The sequence below is a fragment of the Crinia signifera genome, chromosome 12 (assembly GCF_055691185.1).
Source record: "Crinia signifera chromosome 12, ASM5569118v1, whole genome shotgun sequence".
Taxonomy (NCBI): domain Eukaryota; kingdom Metazoa; phylum Chordata; class Amphibia; order Anura; family Myobatrachidae; genus Crinia; species Crinia signifera.
The window spans coordinates 88,987,271-89,009,461 of record NC_139228.1 but is presented as its reverse complement, the minus strand read 5'-3'; the positions used below and the strand labels follow the sequence as shown (position 1 = coordinate 89,009,461).

Below are 22,191 nucleotides of genomic sequence, written 5' to 3'. Positions count from 1 at the left end.
TCCCTGGCAATGAGCATGTAACCCCTGGCAATGAGCATGAAACCACTGAAAACAAGCATGTAACCCCTGGCAATGAGCATGAAACCCCTGTAAACGAGCATGTAACCTCTGGCAATGAGCATGAAACCCCTGGAAATGAGCATTTAACCCCTGGCAATGAGCATGTAACCCCTGGCAATGAGCATAAAACCCCTGGAAACATGCATGTAACCCCTGGAAATGAACATGTAACCCCTGGCAATGAGCATGAAACACCTGGAAACGAGCATGTAACCCCTGGCAATGAGCATGAAACCCCTGGAAATTAACATTTAACCCCTGGCAAGGAGCATGAAACCCCTGGAAACGAGCATGTTACCCCTGGCAATGAGCTTATAACCACAGGCAATGAGCATGAAACCCCTGGAAACGAGCATGTACCCACTGGAAATCAATGTGCCTTCTATAGGTTGTTTGGTAGATAAAAGCTGTAGGTGGCCCCTCACATTGATGATTATATTTGTCCTCTTTCCCCTTTGTTACCAGGCATTATATAGGCCAAATTCTTCAACATTTCTCTGATCAAGTTTGGGACATTTCCCTTTTTGTAAAAAATAAATAAATAAACCCAGATCATGCATCTACACCATCAATGCTACAGCCACTGCCGGCACACTCCTCACTGTGGTGATGCCCCTCCCCACCGCCTAACATACTCACCAAGATGGGCATAAGCTCTTGGAGGGTTGCCGGTCATCGGAGTTCCCTGCTTCTGTAAAGCTTTCACTCTGCAGCATCTCGCTGCTGCACTGGAGCAGCAGGGAATCCCGATGACTGCAATCCCCCAGTTTGTCCCTGTCATGTTGTTACTATTTATATATTTAGTAACAGTTTCTTAGATAGCGCCGGGTCCATATCGGAACAAAAGTGCAGTGTGTACGCACATTCGATCGATATGCTGGACATTCTTGCAACTATACGTTCCATAGCTGCATGATCTCTCCTACAGCACAGCATGTAGTCACTCTCTCGATTGTCATTGTCATTGCATGATGGTTAACACCCTGCTGCACAGGTACTTGTAGTGCCACGTAAAAAGTTAAGTCCGGAAAACCACTCTGAAGAACGGTGTATCTAGACGCGCACCCCAGCTATTTGCCGTATGTCTGTCTCTAGTCACCCTGCCGGCTGACTACATCTAGACGCGCACCCCAGCTATTTGCTGTATGTCTGTCTCTAGTCACCCTGCCGGCTGATTACATCTAGACGCACATTCCAGCTATTTGCCGTATGTCTGTTTCTAGTCCCCTGCCGGCTGACTATATCTAGATGCGCACCCCAGCCATTTGCCGTATGTCTGTCCTTAGTCACCCTGCCGGCTGACTACATCTAGACGCGCACCTCAGCCATTTGCCGTAAGTCTGTCTCTAGTCACCCTGCCGGCTTACTACATCTAGACGCGCACCCCAGTTATTTGCCGTATGTCTGTCTCTAGTCACCCAGCCGGCTGACTACATCTAGACACGCACCCATGCTATTTGCCGTATGTCTGTCTCTAGTCACCCTGCCGGCTGACTACATCTTTTTACGTGGCACTACAAGTACCTGTGCAACAGGGGTGCACCACTCCCAGATAACAGCCGCTCACCATGTAATGATTCCCCAGTGTGTGCCGTCTGTGCATAGCCCAGGACTTACTCAGCAGCTGTGATAGAATCAGGCTGATCGGGGGACGGAGCTGATGTCACATGACTTACCCTCACAGCTGGGGCACACATGCATTTTCCCCATACTTTTGAAAACTAGTTTTAGGGAAATTATAGTTGGTAGTATAATTTTGCACTGCGCACCCATTGAGGGGGTCTGTCATGCTCCACTTAAAGGGCGTGTCTAGTTCCATATATGGAGAGATTGTGAAAAGAGATTGTGAACGTGGCACCTAGAAGCGTGGGTGTGTACTGCTACATCTGAGAGGAATCTTCTAAAATGACTTATATCCAAATGTAGATGAGCCCCAAAGCAGTTAGTAAGAGCTACTATACTTGGTAACGTGCTGGGAAATGACACTGATGATTCAATGTAACTGTATCTGTCTCTCATTCCTTTTTACCCCAAAAATGTAATAGTGTAATGTGGGCTAGGTGACATGAGGGAGATTGCTAGACTAATGAGGGAGAGAGGGAGATTGCTGCTATGTCAGGGAGTCTCCTGCAGAATGCAGGAGGGGAGGTAACTATGATGTAACAGTGTAATGTGGACTATGGGACATGAGGGAGATTGCTAGACTAATGAGGGAGAGAGGGAGATTGCTGCTATGTCAGGGAGTCTCCTGCAGAATGCAGGATGGGAGGTAACTATGACGTAACAGTGTAATGTGGGCTAGGTAACATGAGGGAGATTGCTAGACTAATGAGGGAGAGGGAGATTGCTGCTATGTCAGGGAGTCTCCTACAGAATGCAGGGGGGGAGGAGGTAACTATGATGTAACAGTGTAATGTGGGCTAGGTGACATGAGGGAGATTGCTAGACTAATGAGGGAGAGAGGGAGATTGCTGCTATGTCAGGGAGTCTCCTGCAGAATGCAGGAGGGGAGGTAACTATGATGTAACAGTGTAATGTTGGCTAGGTGACATGAGGAAGATTGCTAGACTAATGAGGGAGAGAGGGAGATTGCTGCTATGTCAGGGAGTCTCCTGCAGAATGCAGGAGGGGAGGTAACTATGATGTAACAGTGTATTGTGGGCTAGGTGACGAGGTAGAAAAAACAAGTGGTTGTAAACCAACCCAAATGGGCGCTGTAGTGGGTTGTGGTGTGGAGCAGCTACTAGGGGGGGATTGAGAGTCCCCTAAGATAGACAAGAAATATACAAAAAAATAGTAGCGCTAAATCAATGTAAGACAATATCACATTTAATATATAAAGTGCACAAGTAGATTAAAATAGACAAATTCATAAAACAAATGCACCAGCACCTAGAGAAATTTGTTGCCTGAGAATAGGGTCCATTCCTATAAACGTCGCCTGTTTCCGGAAAAGTTATAAAGTCTCTTCACATGAAAGGTAAGAGTGATATTTACCGCAGGTAGTCCCAAATGTGGTTCTTAATCCTTCTTAGGATGGCATTAGAGCAAGGTCCAACAATTGGTTTTGAGGGTATCAGCCTCAGGACTCCATTTCAAACGGTCTGTTTAGAGGTGAAGCAATCCGGTGGCGGCTGGTCTGGATCCCCAAATGGTGGTAGGTGGCAAAGATGAGCTGGTAGTAGGTAGCTGGTGCAAGGTGCCTGACGCATTTCGCTGCATAAGGGAGCAGCTTTATCAAAGGAAGGTTACGAGGGAGATTGCTAGACTAATGAGGGAGAGAGGGAGATTGCTGCTATGTCCGGGAGTCTCCTGCAGAATGCAGGAGGGGAGGTAACTATGATGTAACAGTGTAATGTGGGCTAGGTGACATGAGGGAGATTGCTAGACTAATGAGGAAGAGAGGGAGATTGCTGCTATGTCAGGGAGTCTCCTGCAGAATGCAGGAGGGGAGGTAACTATGATGTAACAGTGTAATGTGGGCTAGGAGACATGGGGGAGATTGCTAGACTAATGAGGGAGAGAGGGAGATTACTGCTATGTCAGGGAGTCTCCTGCAGAATGCAGGAGGGGAGGTAACTATGGTGTAAGTGTAATGTGGGCTAGGTGACATGAGGGAGATTGCTAGACTAATGAGGAAGAGAGGGAGATTGCTGCTATGTCAGGGAGTCTCCTGCAGAATGCAGGAGGGGAGGTAACTATGATGTAACAGTGTAATGTGGGCTAGGAGACATGGGGGAGATTGCTAGACTAATGAGGGAGAGAGGGAGATTACTGCTATGTCAGGGAGTCTCCTGCAGAATGCAGGGGGTAGGCAACTATGATTTTCCCCGATATACCCTGAAAATATAGCCGGTTACCAGCCATTAACGCCGGCTTCCTGTCAATCAACATGCATACGGCCAGCGATTACAAATGGAAAGGATTTTATCACAGGATGGAATTGCAAATGTTTACAATGATGCAGGACATCAGCCCCCTGCCCCATTTTCGTCCAGGCGCACGCAAATAACAGTCAGTTTCCACATGGTCGACCACCAAATGATTTCTCCTGCAGCAGAGGCGTGTGAGGGGATGTGTTTGCGTCACACATCCCCTCGCTTGTTACCAAGGGGAATCGGTGGTGGTGGCGGGTGGGGGGGGGGAGCAATCAGGCGGCTGGAATCTCAGGCACTCAGTAAGCTGCGATGTTCAAGCCAACCTGAACAGGGCCTCTGGTCTGAATAACCCCCTATATCAGTGCTGTGGTTTTATCACATTAATATGGCAATAGTGAATCATTTGTTTGCCATGACCTGATACAAGTATTCGAATAATTCTAACCAATATCTCTGCGTTACATCTGCAACATCAACAGTTAATGACTCTCAGGCTGAGTAAGTGTTTTCTCAAACAGAGCTCGCACACGTCTCTCTCCTCATATCACAGAACCGGGTTGGTTGTATGTTTGTGGCCGCACAGAACCCGACACGTGACAAGACGTTCGCTTGCTTCCACATTTGCATGTATTTTAATAACAAATGACTCTCAAATACTGCAGCAAATGCTAAACAAACCGTAAATCGTACAAAGACATTTTAATGTTCTAAATGACATAAATCCTTTGCTGTCAAATTAAGTCACCTAAGCATAATGCAAATGCAGTAATGTGGCTGTTGTGCTGCCAGCATTCGTCAGATTGCTAATGCTCAGTGCGCGCGAATTCAGACCACCGCTGTTGTGGTAGTTTGTAAAGTGTTTGCCGAACGTAATTGTGTTGGTTCGTTCATTTCTAGTTTACTAATTATTAAATTAATATCTATATCAGATAGGAAAATGCGATTTAGGATTAATATCATAATTGTATGAAGTTCCTGGGTGGTGAGTGGGGTTTGCAAACAAGCAATTAAACTTCCTGTTTTTGTTCTGTTCCAAAGAAGAGAGTGCGATTAGCATTACGCTTTCTAATTTATACACATATAATGTTTAATTTCTTTGTGTTTTTATTATTCACTTTAAATAATTTAACTATCCTAAATAAAAGATTTTTGGGGTTATTCACTCCCGGGAGCTATATCCGCCGGGAGAAAATACTGGACGACCGTATTCAATCCTGGCCGGGACTCGTCTGCAACAGGCGCGCCTCCCTGCTTAGGCAAATCTGTATTGTCGGAAACGGGCGCTGTGGAATCCGCAACCATTTTCAACTATCAGCGCCGTTTTTACAGATGCCGGGACTTTCCGACTGGCAAAATATATTCCTACAGTCAGAACGGACCCCACACTGAATAGGTCGAATGAGATTTGAATAATAATAATGTCGGAAGCGGCCGCTACTGTATTTCTGCCTGGCAAAAATACCCCGCTTTGTCAAAACTGAATTCAAATCAGGGGTAACATTCATACCCCTTTCACATTCGCAGAGCCGGGTCATACCCGGGAATGTGTTCCCGGACGCATCCAGGGAATGTACCCTTTCACCCTGCACTAAGACCTTGGATCGACCTGGCACAGCCCCATTCACACTGATCCCAGGAAATCCCTGCACATACATATGCATGTCATTAGAAATGGACTCATGGGCTCTAAAAGATGACATCAGCATTTGTGAGCCCAAGAAAGCTCCAATCAGCAGCTTTTTTAAAGTCCCGTGTACCCAATCCCGGGTACGGGACCATTCACCTTGACCGCATCCCGGGTTGATTCCGGAATCTACCCAGGTCAGGACCTGGGTAGCAATCCCGGAATATTCATCCCGGGATATTCTTTCAAGACCCTTTCACACTGAGCTAAATCCCGGGTTGATGCGCGTTCATGTGCAACAACCCGGGATATTTTGCAAGTGTGAAAGGGGTGCCTTCCAGTTGGATGCTGTGCAGGACTTTGGATCCAAATCAGATTGCTGGGCTGTGAATCTCCAGAGCCCAGCGATCAAGTAAATTCCACCCCTAACATTTTTTAATTGCTTGTTCTGTGTTTCAGGAATAATATTTCTGTACCATTGTTCAGCCAGTAATATTAACGTTTATAGGGGGGGGGGGGGGGTTGACATGAGTCTCACATTTTTCTGAGCCGACATGTGCCGACAGGCGGTATTATACCTTACCATCCACTAGTGCGTGGAGGGAGAAGATAACAGTGTGCCGAGCGCAGCGAGTGGACTTGGTGCACTGATACGGTATCCATGTCAACTTACTTCGAAATTCGGAAAGAATTTGACTGTCGACTTTGCCATTGTCGACCTATTTTATGTGTTGACCTTTAGTGGTCGACCTAATCTAACTCGATCTTATTTAGTTATCCCTATGACCCGTACCTGTATATACAGCAGGAATACAGAATCATCTGCTGCCATCTACATTTGTGTAACTTTAATAACATAAATAGTGAGTTCTAAGGAAGACGATCCTCAAAGCATTTCCTAACTTACTTCCTCTTCCCTAAATGTTCCCCCCTATGTTGGTGATGAGGTATTTTCTTCTTTTCTTCCTCAGGTTCCTGCCCCCACCCCCTCATTCATCAACTTTTATATTATTGGGAACTCTTGTTCCATCTATGCTTCCCCCAAAACTTTCCAAATGACATTGCTTAGTATAAAACAGGGATGTTCAACCCTGATCCTCCAATACCGCTAACATGCCATGTTTTCAGGACTTCTTCAATCATGCCCTCATACCTCCCAACTTCTGCCGAGTTCGATGCGGGACACAGCTGCTGTGGGGGCGTGGCCTAATTTCGGGGCGTGACCTATACTCGCGGCTCTCCCACGAGGCCACGCCCCCATTTTGCCGCTATGGGGGCATGACCCAGAGGCTCTGTGAGCCTCTAGCCATGCCCCCAGCCCCCTGGCTGCGGGAATAGACGCTGTGCGCATGCGCACAGCGTTTATTCCCCGCTGCTTAGCAGCTGACAGGGGGGGACTCCCAACAGCCCCCCCTCACCACGGGACACTGCCGTCCGCGGGTGGGACAGCGGGACAGGCCCTGATAATCGGGACTGTCCCGCTGAAATCGGGACTGTTGGGAGGTATGCGCCCTGGTGAGTGTCAGTTTAATAGTAATCCCCCTTGCCAGACCAAAGTTCTCTTCTAATATAAAACATATTTAATATATGAAGATGAAGGTTCTACCCGATGACGAATGAAGTTATAGCACCGCAGAAGAGGTAAGTTATGATTTTTTTTATGTATTCTCATAAATGGGTGAGTATCAGGAGTCCGGTACATTGCTGTGCAAGAGGCCTACAGTGCTGATAATGCTGTGCACACGCTTAGATACAACATTTGCTTTTGACTATATAGTAAAAATGTAATGGAAATCGAATGCACATTGAATGCTTTTAGCAGCAACAGATGCAGATTCGATCCCAATCCGATTGTCAGACTACATAGTAGAAATCTAATCGAACGGCATATCGAATCGAAATTGAATTGAATTCCACATCTAAAGCTGAGTACACACGCTTAGATTTTTCCCTGTTTTCGATTCGATTTTGCTTATAGAAGCAAAATCGAATCCACATCGAATGGTTTTTAGGACACTTTTGATCTGCATTCGATTCGATGCGCGCTCCCGTTTTCTCAAAATCGAATAGAAAAATCTTCTGTGCAGCCAAGGAAATCTCGAATCCGATCCAGTAAATCGAATGAGTACATTGTGCCTACATTGTGAAATCGAAATCGAATCGAATGCAAACGTACAGATCTAATGCCAAATGGAATGGGAAGATCTAATGCCAGATCTAATAGAAAATCGAATCTAACATCAAATCTAAAGCAAATCTAAGCGTGTGTACAGGGCTTTACACTTTGATATGTCCTTGTTTAAGGGTGGATTACACCAAACATAAACTTGTCCACTCAGCAGTTATACAGGTTGAGTATCCCTTTGGACCACAAGCATTTTGGATAAGGGATTTTTCAGGTTTTTGGAATATTGATTTTTTTAACATACTTACCTGGTCCCCTGGGGGTGCCCCAATGGTCCCCCAGCATCCACAGTGTCCCCCGGCGTCCATGGCAATCCTTCAGGAACCTCTTCAGTGGTCACAGGGGTGAATTGCATGAGTGCATGGACGCGCTGGTGATGTCACCGGAGCCCCTGTGCACTCGCGTAATGCACCCCTGGGACCAGAGATGCCGCTGAAGAGGATGCTGAAGCCCACCATGGACGCCTTAGGACAAGGTAAGTATGAAAAAAGGGGCAGGGGGAAAAAAACGAAATATTCTGAAAAACCAGAATATTTCAGTTTTTTGGATATACGGATAAGGGATACTCAACCTGTAGTACGGAGCTGTGGTATAGATAGAAGTGACCGGTGACACTGACTGCCAAGTAAAGTATTGGGACCCAGTTTGGGAAACACTGCCCTAGTGACTGCCTGCTGTCTAAAAATAATGCAGCCAGTATTAACTCACCCAAATGAAATTCTCTCTGCACATGTTACATCTGCCCCACCTGCAGTGCACATGGTTTTATCCATTAACCCCCCAGGTGTTATGCCCGGAAATTTTTGCCACTTGATGTGGCATTTTTACATGCAATAAATCGCATGCAATTTATTGCATGTAATATCTCTCTCCCGGGGAGCTGCTGCAGCAGCAGCGGCGGGGGCGGGCAGCGGGAGCTTGTAGTGTCATTCGCCGGGTGGTGGAGCGGGAAGCGGCTACTGAATTTGAAAAAAATTCTCAGCCAATCAGTGGCAGGCCAGTCTTTTCAAAATATTTTTTCACACGGCAAATGCTGCTGCCAGCTCCCTGCCACCACTCCGACCGTGCTGCCAGGACCCCACCACCGCACATAGGTGTATGCCTGTGGTGCTTCACCGCTGGCACACTATGGAACGGACCGGCGCATCGCGGGTCCTAAAGAGCATCCGCAATGTGCCACGCATGGGTCCTATAGAAACATAGAAACATAGAATGTGACGGCAGATAAGAACCACTTGGCCCATCTAGTCTGCCCCTTTTTTAAACATGTTACCTCAAACCATATTTGATCCTTATTTTTTTGTAAGGATATCAATATGCTTATCCCAAGCATGTTTAAATTGTACTACTGTATTTGCCTCTACCACCTCTGTTGGGAGGCTATTCCACTTATCTACTACTCTTTCTGTGAAAAAATTCTTCCTCACATTTCCCCTGAATCTTCCTCCCTCTAGTGTCAGTGCATGTCCTCGTGTTCTGTTGCTCCTCTTCCTGTGAAGAATGTCTCCCACCTGTACCTTCCTCCCCCTAGTGTCAGTGCGTGTCCTCGTGTTCTGCTGCTCCTCTTTATGTGACTAATGTCTCCCACCTGTACCTTCCTCCCCCTAGTGTCAGTGCATGTCCTCGTGTTCTGTTGCTCCTCTTCCTGTGAAGAATGTCTCCCACCTGAATCTTCCTCCCTCTAGTTTCAGTGCATGTCCTCGTGTTCTGTTGCTCCTCTTCCTGTGAAGAATGTCTCCCACCTGTACCTTGTTAAAGCCCTTGATATATTTGAAAGTTTCTATCATGTCCCCCCTTTCCCTTCTCTGCTCTAAAGTATACATATTAGGATCTTTTAGTCTTTCCTGGTACGTTTTGTGATGTACAGTAGTCCATGCACCATTTTAGTTGCTCTTCTTTGTACAGTCTCTAATGTATTTATATCCTTCTGGAGATATGGCCTCCAGAACTGAACACAATACTCTAGGTGAGGTCGTACCAATGACCTATACAGTGGCATTATTACTTCTTTCTTTCTACTGCTGATACCTCTCCCTATGCAACCAAGCATCTGACTTGACTTCTTCATTGCTTTGTTACATTGCCTACCTGCTTTTAAGTCCCCTGAAATAGTGACACCTAGATCCCTCTCTTCCTCAGTAGTTTTCATTATAGTGCCATTTATACTATATTGAGTCTTTGGATTTCTGAGACCCAAGTGCATGATTTTGCATTTTTTGGCATTAAACTGTAGTTGCCATTCTCTTGACCATTTCTCTAATCTGCCTAGATCCTCAATCATTTGTTTTACCCCTCCTGGTGTGTCTACCCTGTTGCATACCTTTGTGTCATCTGCAAAAAGGCACATTTTACCCTCAATTCCATTTGCAATATCACCAATAAAGATATTAAAAAGCACCGGTCCAAGTACAGATCCCTGGGGTACTCCACTTGTAACCTTTCCCTCCTTTGACTGTACTCCGTTTACTACAACTCTCTGTTTTCTGTCCTGCAACCACGCTCTTATCCATTCAACTATCTTAGAATCCAATCCCAAGCTTTCAAGTTTATTTAACAGTCTGCGATGTGGGACAGTGTCAAAAGCTTTACTAAAGTCTAGATAAGCTACATCTACAGCCCCACCTTGATCTATTACTTTAGTCACCCAGTCAAAAAAGTCAATAAGATTTGTTTGACATGATCTTCCCCCAGTAAACCCATGCTGTTTTGGATCCTGTAAATTGCTGGTTTTGAGATATTCTACAACTCTTTGTTTTAAGAGTGTTTCCATCAATTTCCCTACTACTGATGTAAGGCTCACTGGTCGATAGTTGCTTACCTCTTCCTTGCTTCCACTTTTGTGCAGTGGGACTACATTTGCTGTTTTCCAGTCCTCTGGGATTACTCCAGTAGCTAGTGACTGGTTGAATAATTCTGTTATTGGTTTTACCAGCTCCCCTTTAAGCTCTTTTAGTATCCTTGGATGTATCCCATCTGGCCCCATTGATTTATCCACTTTCAGTTTTGAGAGTTCTGTGAGGACTTTCTCCTCTGTAAATGTACTTGTCTCTCCCTCAGTTTTCTGACTATACTTGCAACTTAACTGTGGCCCCTTTCCCTCTCTTTCAGCAGTGAATACTGAGCAGAAATAATTATTAATATTATCTGCTATTACATTGTCCCCCTCAAGAAAACTTCCACTCTCTGTCTTCAGTCTAATTATTCCACTTTTTGTTTTTCTTCTTTCACTTATATACCTAAAAAAAGTTTTCCCCCCTTTACCCACTGACTGGGCCATTTTCTCTTCAGCCTGTGCTTTTGCACATCTGATTACTTTCTTAGCCTCCTTCTGTCTAACAAGATACACCTCTTTGTCCTCATTCTTCTGCGTCTGCTTAAATTTCTTAAAGGCCAACTTTTTTGCTTTCATAATACTTGCTACTTCTTTTGCAAACCACAATGGCTTTCTTTTTCTTGTGTTTTTCCTAACTCTTTTGACACAAAGGGCCTTATTTTGGTTCATTCTTTCTGACAAAATCCTTCTTAGATGGGCAAAACCATGTGCACTGCAGGTGGGGCATGTGTTACTTGTGCAGAGAGAATTAGATTTGGGTGGGGTTTTACTTCAAAGTGAGATCTATATTGCAGTGTAAAAATAAAGCAGTCAGTATTTACCCTGCACTGAAACAAAATTACTCACCCAAATCTAATTCTCTCTGCACATGTTACATCTGCCCCCCTGCAGTGCACATGGTTTTGTCCATCTAAGAAGGATTTTGTCAGAAAGAATGAACCAAAATAAGGACCCAAGTTCTGTTGCTTTTAGAATTGCACTTTTTAATTTTTCCCACTTATCCTGCACTCCTTCCAAGTTCTTCCACTCTGCCAAAGATTACAAGACATCTTTTGTCCCGCCGGTGTGACTACAGGGTCCGGGTCCAATGCGAACGGGACAGCGCATCGGACCTTGCAGCATGTCACACATACGCATTTTGTGATGAGCCCTGCCATTTTATTGGCAACACTCGCCGTTTCCACCTCGCCAAAGGGAACAGCGAGTAAAGGGGAGTGCAGTGAATACTGATGGTGAACTATCGGCACTTCTCACCATTGATAGCTCGCCGTCAGGGGCAGTGAATACTGATGGTGAGCTATCGGCACTTCTCCCCGTTGATAGCTCGCCGTCAGGGGCACTGCATACCCCTCAGTGTGTAATACAGAAGGGGAGAGCATGAGGCTCTGCTGTAGTACAGCGGCCAATCATCTGCATTGCATAGCTAAGTACTAGGCGGGCTGCAGAACGTTATCAAGGGATAAGAGGAAACAGGCCAGAGCCAATTGCCTCATGGGCCACATACAGTGAGGCCCTGTGGAGTATTTTGCCCAGTCTGGGCTTAGCCTCATAGACATATGCAGTAGCACAGAAATAGATGAATGGTATTGCAAAACAGCTTTGTAAATAATCTTTGTTGTCTGTTCCTCTTTTAGGTTCCTGGGCTTACCCTGTGTGGCTGTACATTGTAAGCGGTAACTGTATGACAGAGAATAATGACATAACTGCAGCACGCCACGGAAAAGTCATTACTATATAATATACTCTTATAGCTGCTATATGTGCGGTGCCCGATATGCCCATTGCAACATCTACCACCAGGCTTCTTGTGCTACAGAGATAAATGTGCAGCATGTAGGCAGGGAGGAAATGGGGTGTGGCCAATGGAGGGGACATGACCACGCCCCTGTTTAGAAAAAAAATCGTGTCTTTGTCAACATAGGTTGCCATGGACACTGTACAGCTGGACCGCGTGCACTTGCCATGGTTCTGGAACGGTGCATCGTTGCGCTCATCAAACTATTATAAAACTATTATAATATGCCTCTATGCCCAATTGGAGCATGAAGTAAGAACGCGCCTAATCCCAAAATCCTAGGATTGGGAACTACAATCCCGGGATTCAAATCCTGGCAAGTTTGGTGTCAAATCCTGGGATCCCGCTGATCCACGAGACTGGGAAACCCTATGAGGAAGCCATTAGTGACAGTACATATTGATAATGGCGAGAAATATATAGTCACCTGCGCACTAAGGGCCTGATTCTGCTTGGACCGTTGGTGCAGCTCCGTGCATGCGTATGGCCGATTATACGCATGTGCAGGGCGGGTGGCGATAAGCCTCTTTCTAAGCAGCGAATGAGCGGAGCTGTACTGAATCAGGCCCTACGTTTGTTCTCAGTGGTTCGGGGCGAGCTGCTAGTAAACATGGTTGTCCACCTTAGGGGGTAAAAGTACAAATATTCGAACTGCGCTAGACATACCCTTAAATATAGCAGTGGTTGTGGACAGTGTTGTTGTGTATATTCGCGGGCGGGTATTTATACGGGGAAACATCTAGGTGTAAATATATTTATTTATGTTTATAGTATTTGTCAGACTGCACACAAACGTGTATGGTACAGTATGCTCCTGTTGTTATTATGGTCCTCGTGTAAAGCCAAGTCGCTGGATTGGCCCCTAACAGTCATCAGCTATGCGCCTAACCTCACCCAAATGTTTCTCTTGGGACATACCGTAGCAATACCGCGCTGTAATCGCCAACTGTTTAAATACATTGCTAACGACAACAGTAGCCTACTCCCTGGGTCTGATTCTGGTTCACTTGCAAAAGCAAATTCTCTATCTAAAGGAGAAAACCATGCTGCACTGCATAACAACTGCACTACTGGCTGCTTTATTTTTAGACTGCAATATAGATATCAGTTTGAAGTAAAACCTCACCCAAATCTAATTGTCTCTGCACCTGTTGCATCTGCCCCACCTGCAGTGCACATGGTGTTGCCAATTAGAGAGAGAATTTGCTTTTGCGAGTGATCCAGAATCAGGCCCCATATACAAATCGCATACACCTATTTCCTGTTTGTGCCCATTGGGGTTATTCAGACCTGATCGCTGTTGTGTGAATTCACAAGGCGTTCAATTACCGAACAACTGCGCATACGTATGGATTGTAGCATGCATGAGCAAGGCCAAACAGCGACAAAATCAGCCATTACTTTGTCTGCAATCCCCTCACAACTTGACAGACAGGTAGCCGGCATTTGGGGGTGGTTATCGGCCATTTTCTTGGAGTGCCAGGAAAAATGCCGGAGTGCCCAGGTGTTTTCAGGGAGGTATGTGATGTCGGCTGTGGAACGGTCCGTGTTACACGCACTTGCACAGACTGGGAAAATCATTAGATTGACGAGTGAGTTGCGAATGGATTTGCAGATCAGCAATCCACTAGTCAAGTCTAGCAGGGGGCGGGATAATACTCTATATGGATGGAACCTATCTGAAGGCGTACTCTGCAATCAGGTCTGAATCCGCCACATACTTGATAGATCAGTGCAATGTAATCAATTATCGCATTATGGATTGGGTCAGTTTTATCAATTCACATACTCAGATGCGGATGGTGATAAATCAGCCCCAAAAGCAATTAATATATGACAGCTATGAAATAAAATAAATAAGTAAAATCATCAGTCACTACCAGCAGCCACAAACTACAGTAGTTCTCTAGGCTGTCGCTATTTCACCTGTCCCTGAACACCTGCAAACAATATGGCGTTCACTGGCACTGTCCTGGTCTGCATGAGATCACATCAGTCCTGTACTCATCCTACGTTAGAAAACCGTGTCAGTCCCAACTACTCAGGTACAATCAGGCAAACGACAATCGGTGCACAGATACAGGGACCCACTGTTCTGCATGCAGCAAAATCACCAAGATGTAGTGAACACACACTGATCTCATCACTATCAATCCGCAGGTAACATCTAACAACACTATTGGGTATATTCAATTCCAGTCGGAACTCGTCAGAAGGGGTTCCGACCTACTCAATTCTAGCTGCTTTTTTCTGACAGATCAGAATGTTCCGACTTGCCGGAAACCAGGTGGATTGGTAGAATAGCTGCCAATCCACCTGCTTTTGTCAAAAACAGGGCCAAATCCTATTTCAGTCAATCACAATCTGACTTGAAAAGATTTCAGATTCCGGCAGGGATTGGCCGCTGCATTGAATAAGTAGTTTCGGATCCATTACGACAAAATAATGTCGACATGGATCCGACACTAACTGAATATATGAATAAGCAAAGTGCATGACAGTAGAACAGTGGTCAGCATTGTTACAGCGCGGGGATCATGAGCTCAGTGACTGACTGGTTTCCATCTATGGAGAGTTTGTATACTAAGATGTGTACAGCTGCTGACTACAATGTGCTCAAATGCACCAAACGCGGTCCTCAAGACACCCCAAAAGTCCAGGTTTTAAGGATATCAATGCTTAAGCACAGAGGACTTAATTAGTACCTCATTCAGTTTGATTATACAATCTGTGCTCAAACAGGCATGTACATAAAAGATGGACTGTTGGGGTGCCTTGGGGACCCTGTTTGGGAACCACTTACTTATTGTGTGTTTGTGTTTGCCTGTTAGGGACTTGTAAGCTCAGATGTGACAGACACAAATATAAGTGATAATTATTCTCTATAGAACAGAATTATATAAATACATTTATAGTCATCAAATGAGTTTAGAAAATAAGAACGTGTTGAAGGTTTTTTGCAAAAAGTGTTTTTTTTTTTTTTTTTGTTTGTTTCTTTGTTCCAAAATCAAGCCTGTAGTATTAACCCTTTGCAGCCTGAATTTTTTTCTTTTTTTTTAATTTAAACGGTCTGGTTTAAATTTTTAAATGAATTGTAATTTTTTTTTTTTTATTGAAAAACGGTCAACGTTGAGTGTTGAACGATGTTAATGTTCTTATTGTAAAGTGTCTCACCGCTGGGTCTGCTACTAGCGCTCGGACTGTTGAGCCTGACTAGACGTTGGGCATATAAACTGCAGATATTATGGTAACATTGGAGAAGACGGAGATCCCCGCCATAAACCGTAGGTAAACAGCGAAGAGAGATAACGGAGGTTTTTCCGGCTTTGACGCCACCAGTGTTGGCGCTTTTGGCTCTCGGATTGAATCAACGTACAGTAATAGCCAAATATCACACAGCCTGTATGTTTCCAAGCACAGGGGGACAGGGGCGATACTCTGGGGTATGTGTCAGAGGCAGTGTCGTAGCTACGTTTTGGGTGCCCCCCCCGCCGTTAGGGGGGGCGCCCATACCCACCCCCCGCCGCCGCCCCGCCGCCCATGCTAACCCCCTCCCCCGCACAGTCTTACCTATCGCGCTGGTCCCGGCGGCTCCGTTCTTCTGCTGAGGACCACCACAAAATGGCCGCCCCCATACAGCAGACAGTTTCAGAGAACAGTGTGCTATATGGGGGCGGCCATTTTGTGGTGGTCCTCATCAGAAGAACGGAGCCGCCGGGACCAGCGAGTTACGTAAGTCTGCGGGGGATTGGTGGGGGTAACTATAGCACCGCAGCCCCCGGCGCCCCCACATGCACAGCGCCCCCCCGCGGTGGCGGGGGCTGCGGTGCTATAGTTACGCCCCTGGTCAGAGGGTTGAAAGCATTAGGTCATCCACTGAAGGTTGACAGGACTTAGGTCGATACCTGGAATAGGTCAACATGGCTAAAGTCGACAGGTCAGCACAAGCATTAGGTCGACAATGGGAAAGTCGACAGTCAAAATCGACTGTCGACATGAGTTTTTCATGTTTTTTTGTCCCGAATGTCGACCTAGTCGAGATACACACCGTCTAAGTGTACCGCTGCGCTCACTATGCTTTGGGCACGGTGCCTTGTGTTTATTCTCAAAAAAACGTGAAAAACTCTTGTTGACCTTTTTACTGTCGACCGTCCCATTGTTAGCCTTATGCTTCTGTCGCATTTCTGATCCTGTCGACCTTAGCCATGTCGACCTTTGAGTGGAGATAAAACAACAGCACAAAGAGGGGGCATTAAATAGCATCTGAGTTTGCTAGTGATGCCGCACGATTGCAGATTTTTCTAAAGCGGCAATCATTTACCTCGCCTGGTTTTTCCTAGTAAATGATCGATGCTTTAAAAGAAAAAAAAAAAGTCTTAGCTCCGAAATTTCCAAATGACTTTGCAGCAGATGATGAAATGACATCGGTACAACAGACATCAATTCCGTGCCATCTTCCTCCCATAGTTTACAGGAATATTGCGTTTTTAGATAAAGCACATCAACCATAGTGAGTACATAAAACATCTGCTTCATTCCATAAAGGGCAAAATAAGTATAATACCAAACTACCCCAGATACACGGATTCAGTAACGTGACGAAATACATACTAAGTACCCCTATGAGCCGTCACCAGGTTGGATAAGAGACCATAGTAAGAAAAGAATACTTACATCGTCCCATTTTATAAAGCGTTCCCCCTTAGACAGGTACGCTTTCACCTCCGGAGGACTCAGACTGTGAGTTAGCATGGACATGCTGCGCTGTGAGGGGAATGCTCCTCTCTGGCTTGTCACATTATGTATCCTGAAGCTTGTGTATCACCAGCCATAGCTCTGTGACTTCCTTGTTTTATAGCCAAGTGACTCTACAACCAAATCCTCCAGGATCCCACAATCTGCATTGTAAATAAGCAGGTTGGGAAACGTCCACCTCCCAGCATGTACCCCGTCCAGCAGTCTCTAAGCAGGTTAGAGAGAGAATGGCTAACAACAACGTCTGTCTAAGCTGTCCTGCCAGAGAACTTCCTTTTTTTCTTTTAACTTCTTGCTTCCGGAGAGTTCCATCGCTTATCTTGTCACTGTTTCACCACTGCAGTGTTACCTATTGAGAAACCGCAAGGCCTCATTATACACACTTATGGTGTGTACACGCGGGTACAGTCTGCATGAGATTTTGACCATATAGTCAAAATCTAATCGGGATCGCATGGGTTTTTTTTAACCCTCGCGATCCCGATGGGATCTCAATGCACGTTCACATATCGCAAGCAGGAAGTCTTGGCTGCATTGACTATATGGTCAAAGTTGTATGCAGATCACATGCATGCCATGCGATGCGATCCCAATGTGATCAGATCACCTCGGGATCGCATTGCACGGTACTCACACTGTGTGTACACCATTACTGTACCTGGCTTCTGAAAGGTTAGGGGAAACGGGAAAAAGGCTCCTCCTCCACCTTGGAGAACTCTGTTCAGTGGGGGTAATTCAGACCTGATCACACAGCTACAAATATGGTCAGGAATTAGCACAGCCCATCATTACACTAACCAACAGGATCGTCAGGAATTAGCACAGCCCATCAATACACTAACCAACACCACAATACATTTAGTGTGGCTGGAGACTGCCCCATGGGTGCCTTCCGCACAACCCAGGGCGTCCAACATGACAATAGCCAGTCTGGTAGGGTGCTGCTGCTGAGAATGGTTCAGACTTTAACCCCTTCCCGACATTTGACGTATATATACGTCATGGCCGGGATGTACTTCCTGACACGCGGTGACAGTTTAAACATGTTTAAACATGTCTGCTGTCCCTGACAGCAGACATGTCCCAGCATGCCCAGGGGGGGCGGCGATGCCTCCCCCCCGTCGGCGATCGCTGCGATTGGCTGTTCAATGTGAACAGCCAATCGCAGCGTTTTCCTGTGTTACCGGCGAATCAGACGCTCGGTAACACAGGGATCAATCACCGCCGGGTGTGAGGGGGTCACCGGTGATGACCACACCTCACCCCACCTGCCCCCAAGGCTGTGATTGGTCCGTCGGACCGACGGACCAATCACAGCCATGGCGCGTGATTTAAACTAACGGTGACTGCGCTGCAGATGCCATTCCGGTCTGGAATTGCGTGCAGAGCGGTCACCTTGCAAATCTGTCGTGATATACTGACCTGATCCTTGCCTGATACTTACCTGATCACCGCTGGTAGCGTGCTGCCAGCAGCTGGATGCTTCCTGGATCTTGTGACTTCCTGTGTGCTGCTGCTGCAGTGTCATAGAGTGAGAGATAGTGAGAGATAGTGAGAGATAGTGACAGAGAGTGATAGAGAGTGCTATATTTTGTGTCTGCTGCCCCCCCTTTTGTGCTGATCAGTATATCTGTGCTGATCAGCAACTTTTTGGGGGTGCAGGGTTTGTTTTTTTTATATATATATACCTGTCAGTTGCACCAAAGGTTGTGCTGCCTGTGCAACTGACTGCTGCCCCCCCTTTTGTGCTGATCAGTATAAATTAACTGATCAGCAACTTTTTGGGGGTGCAGGGTTTTTTTTTTATATATACCCTGTCAGGTTGCACCCACAGTTGTGTGCCTGCTGCCCCTCACTGCTAATCAGTGTTGCATCACTGCATCACTGATCTGCAGTTGTTGTTTTTTTGGAGAGTGCAGTGGGGTTTTGTTTTTACACCCACGTTGCTTTTGTGGGTGTCCTGTGGCCGCTGAGCGCTGATCAGTGACGTACATCACTGAACAGCATTTTTGGCACAGGGTTGATATAATTTTTTTTCTGCAGTTTTTTAAAAAAAATTTTTTTTTGGAGAGTGCTGTGGTTTATTTTTTTTAAATTGTTTTTACACCCACGTTGCTTTTGTGGGTGTCCTGTGGCCGCTGAGCGCTGATCAGTGACGTACATCACTGAACAGCATTTTTGGCACAGGGTTGATATAATTTTTTTCTGCAGTTTTTTTAAATTGTTTTTTTTTGGAGAGTGCTGTGGTTTATTTTTTTTAAATTGTTTTTACACCCACGTTGCTTTTGTGGGTGTCCTGTGGCCGCTGAGCGCTAATCAGTGATGTACATCACTGATCAGCATTTTCGGCACAGGGTTGATCTATTTTTTTTTTTTTTGGATCAAATTCCTGTTGCCTTTGAGCGCTGTTCAGTGACGGACGTTACTGACCAACATCTGTGCTCAATTTTTGGCGCAGGACCTTTTTTTTTTTTTTTTTTAACCCCTTCAAGGTTGTACCAAAAGCTGCCTTGAAGTTGCTGAGTGACGTACATCACAGATCAGCATTTTTGCCACAGGGTTGATCTAATTTTTTTTTTTTTTATTGGGATCAAATTCCTGTATAAAGTATTTTTTTTTCTGCACTACATACACACTACACACTACATACCCCCCGTGTTGAAATAAAGTTTGTACCCCCCCTACACTATACACGTGTTGAAACATTACACTTACAGAAACACAAAAATAAAAATGGCATCCCAAATGTCATCCCAAATGTCATCCCAGTCATCCAGAAGAATGTATTCAGCGGAGGAGGCATATGCCATGCTTGCCTCTGACTCTGACACAGCCAGTGATGCAAGCGGGGAATTTGAAGGATTCGTCTTAACCTCATCTTCCTCCTCTAGTGATGAGGGACCCCCTCAAAGACGCCCCCGTAGAGCAGCTGAGACCCCCCCCCAAATGATTGATCCCGTATGGACCCCACCACCAGACAATTTTGAGCCCCAGGTTCCTGAGTTTTTGGCCATCCCAGGAATCCAATTTGATTCAACAGGTCTCAGAGAAATTGACTTTTTCAAATTATTTTTCTCTGATGATTTTATAAATTTAATGATGGACCAAAGTAATTTATATGCCCAGCAGTTTATTGCTCAAAACCCCACGTCATCATTTGCTAGGTGGACCCCTGTAGATGCAGTAGAGATGATGACGTTTTGGGGTCTGGTGTTACATATGGGCATAGTTAAAAAGCCAGAAATTAGGCAATATTGGAGTACAGATGTTCTGTACAGCACCCCACTTCATCGTATGGCCATGACTCGGACTCGTTTTGAGACAATCCTTAAATTTTTACATTACACCGATAATGCACAGTGCCCACCCAGAGATGATCCCACCTTTGACCGGCTATTCAAAGTCAGGCCGGTCATTGATCATTTCAGTGCCAAATTTGCAGAGATGTACATCCCTGAAAAATTTATTTGTATCGACGAGTCCCTTATACATTTTAAAGGAAGGGTTAAATTCCGCCAGTACCTTCCCAGTAAGAGGGCAAGGTATGGCATAAAATGTATAAACTGTGTGAAAGCACCTCAGGGTACACCCACAGGTTTAGGGTATATGAAGGGAAGGATTCAAGAATTGAACCGCCAGAATGCCCCCCCTCCCTCGTAGGTGTTAGTGGAAAAATTGTCTGGGATTTAGTGCACCCCTTCCTGGATAAAGGTTATCACCTCTATGTGGATAACTTTTACACTAGCATCCCCCTGTTTAAGGCCCTTGGTTTAAGACGTACAGCAGCTTGCGGTACTGTGCGCAAGAACCAAAGAGGCCTCCCAAAAACGCACATTGCCCAAGTACTGAGAAGGGGTGAAAGCAGGGCACAATCCACCGAAAATATGTTGTTGGTCAAATATAAGGACAAGAGGGATGTCCTTATACTGACAACAATTCATGGAGACAGTACCACCTCCATCCCTGTACGAGGTACCAGTACCCACACCTCAAAACCTAATTGTATCCTAGATTACAATAAGTACATGGGCGGAGTGGATCTTTCAGATCAGGTACTGAAGCCGTACAGTGCCCTGCGGAAAACAAAAATCTGGTACAAGAAGCTGGCCGTGTATATCATCCAGATGGCACTGTATAACGCTTACGTGCTATTCCGTTCTACCAGCCAGAGGGGGACATTTATGCACTTTCAAGAGGAAGTCATAAAGGGCCTAATATTTGGGAACCAGCAGGCAGAGGGCCCCAGTACTTCTAGTACTGGCCCCCGTATTGTACCAGGGCATCATTTTCCTAACGAAATCCCCTCCACTGCAAAAAAGGGCAGGACACAAAAAAGGTGCAAAGTTTGCTATAAAAAGGGAATAAGAAAGGATACTATTTTCCACTGTGAAACTTGCCCCGACAAACCCGGCCTATGTATAAAGGAGTGTTTTAAAATATACCACACATCTATGGATTATTAGGTTCATCATTTCACCGTGCTTCGGGGGTCTTGCTAATGCCACATAGCACCCACCATTCATTCCACCAGAATCTGAGCTGCAAAATCCAAAAATCACTCCTTCCCTTCTGAGTCCTGCCATGCACCCAACTGGTATTTTTTGGTCACATATGAGGCATTGCCATACTCGGGAGAAATTGGGGCACAGATTTTAGGGTGCTTTTTCTCCTTCATACCTTATGAAAATGAAAAATTTTGAGCCAGAACTGCATTTTTGTGTAAAAAAATGTAATTTTTCATTTGCACAGCCCAGTTGTATCAAAATTGGTGAAACCCCTGGGGGTTTGAAATGTACACTATACCCCTAGATGAATTCCCTGAGGGGTGTAGTTTGCAAAATGGGGTCACTTGTGGGGGGGTTCCACTGTATTGGTGCTTTGGGGGTCTTGCTAATGCGACATTGCACCCACCAACATTCCACCAGAATCTGTGCTTCAAAATCCAAATATCACTCCTTCCCTTCTGAGTCCTGCCATTTTTTGGTCACACATGAGGCATTGCCGTACTCGGGAGAAATTGGGGCACAGATTTTGGGGTGCTTTGTCTCCTTCATTCCTTGT

At 45.5% G+C, this 22,191-nt stretch overlaps 1 protein-coding gene across 1 annotated transcript in view; it reads right to left on the bottom strand.

Moving 5' to 3' along the window:
- PLCB2 (phospholipase C beta 2) overlaps positions 1-17,497 on the bottom strand; it is a 104,810-nt gene extending 87,313 nt beyond the window's left edge. Inside the window, exon 1 of the mRNA XM_083165932.1 lies at positions 17,050-17,497. Coding sequence (XP_083022058.1) covers positions 17,050-17,133 — 84 coding nt within the window. The 5' untranslated portion in view covers positions 17,134-17,497. The remainder of the gene's footprint in view (positions 1-17,049) is intronic.
- Positions 17,498-22,191: the final 4,694 nt, after the last annotated feature.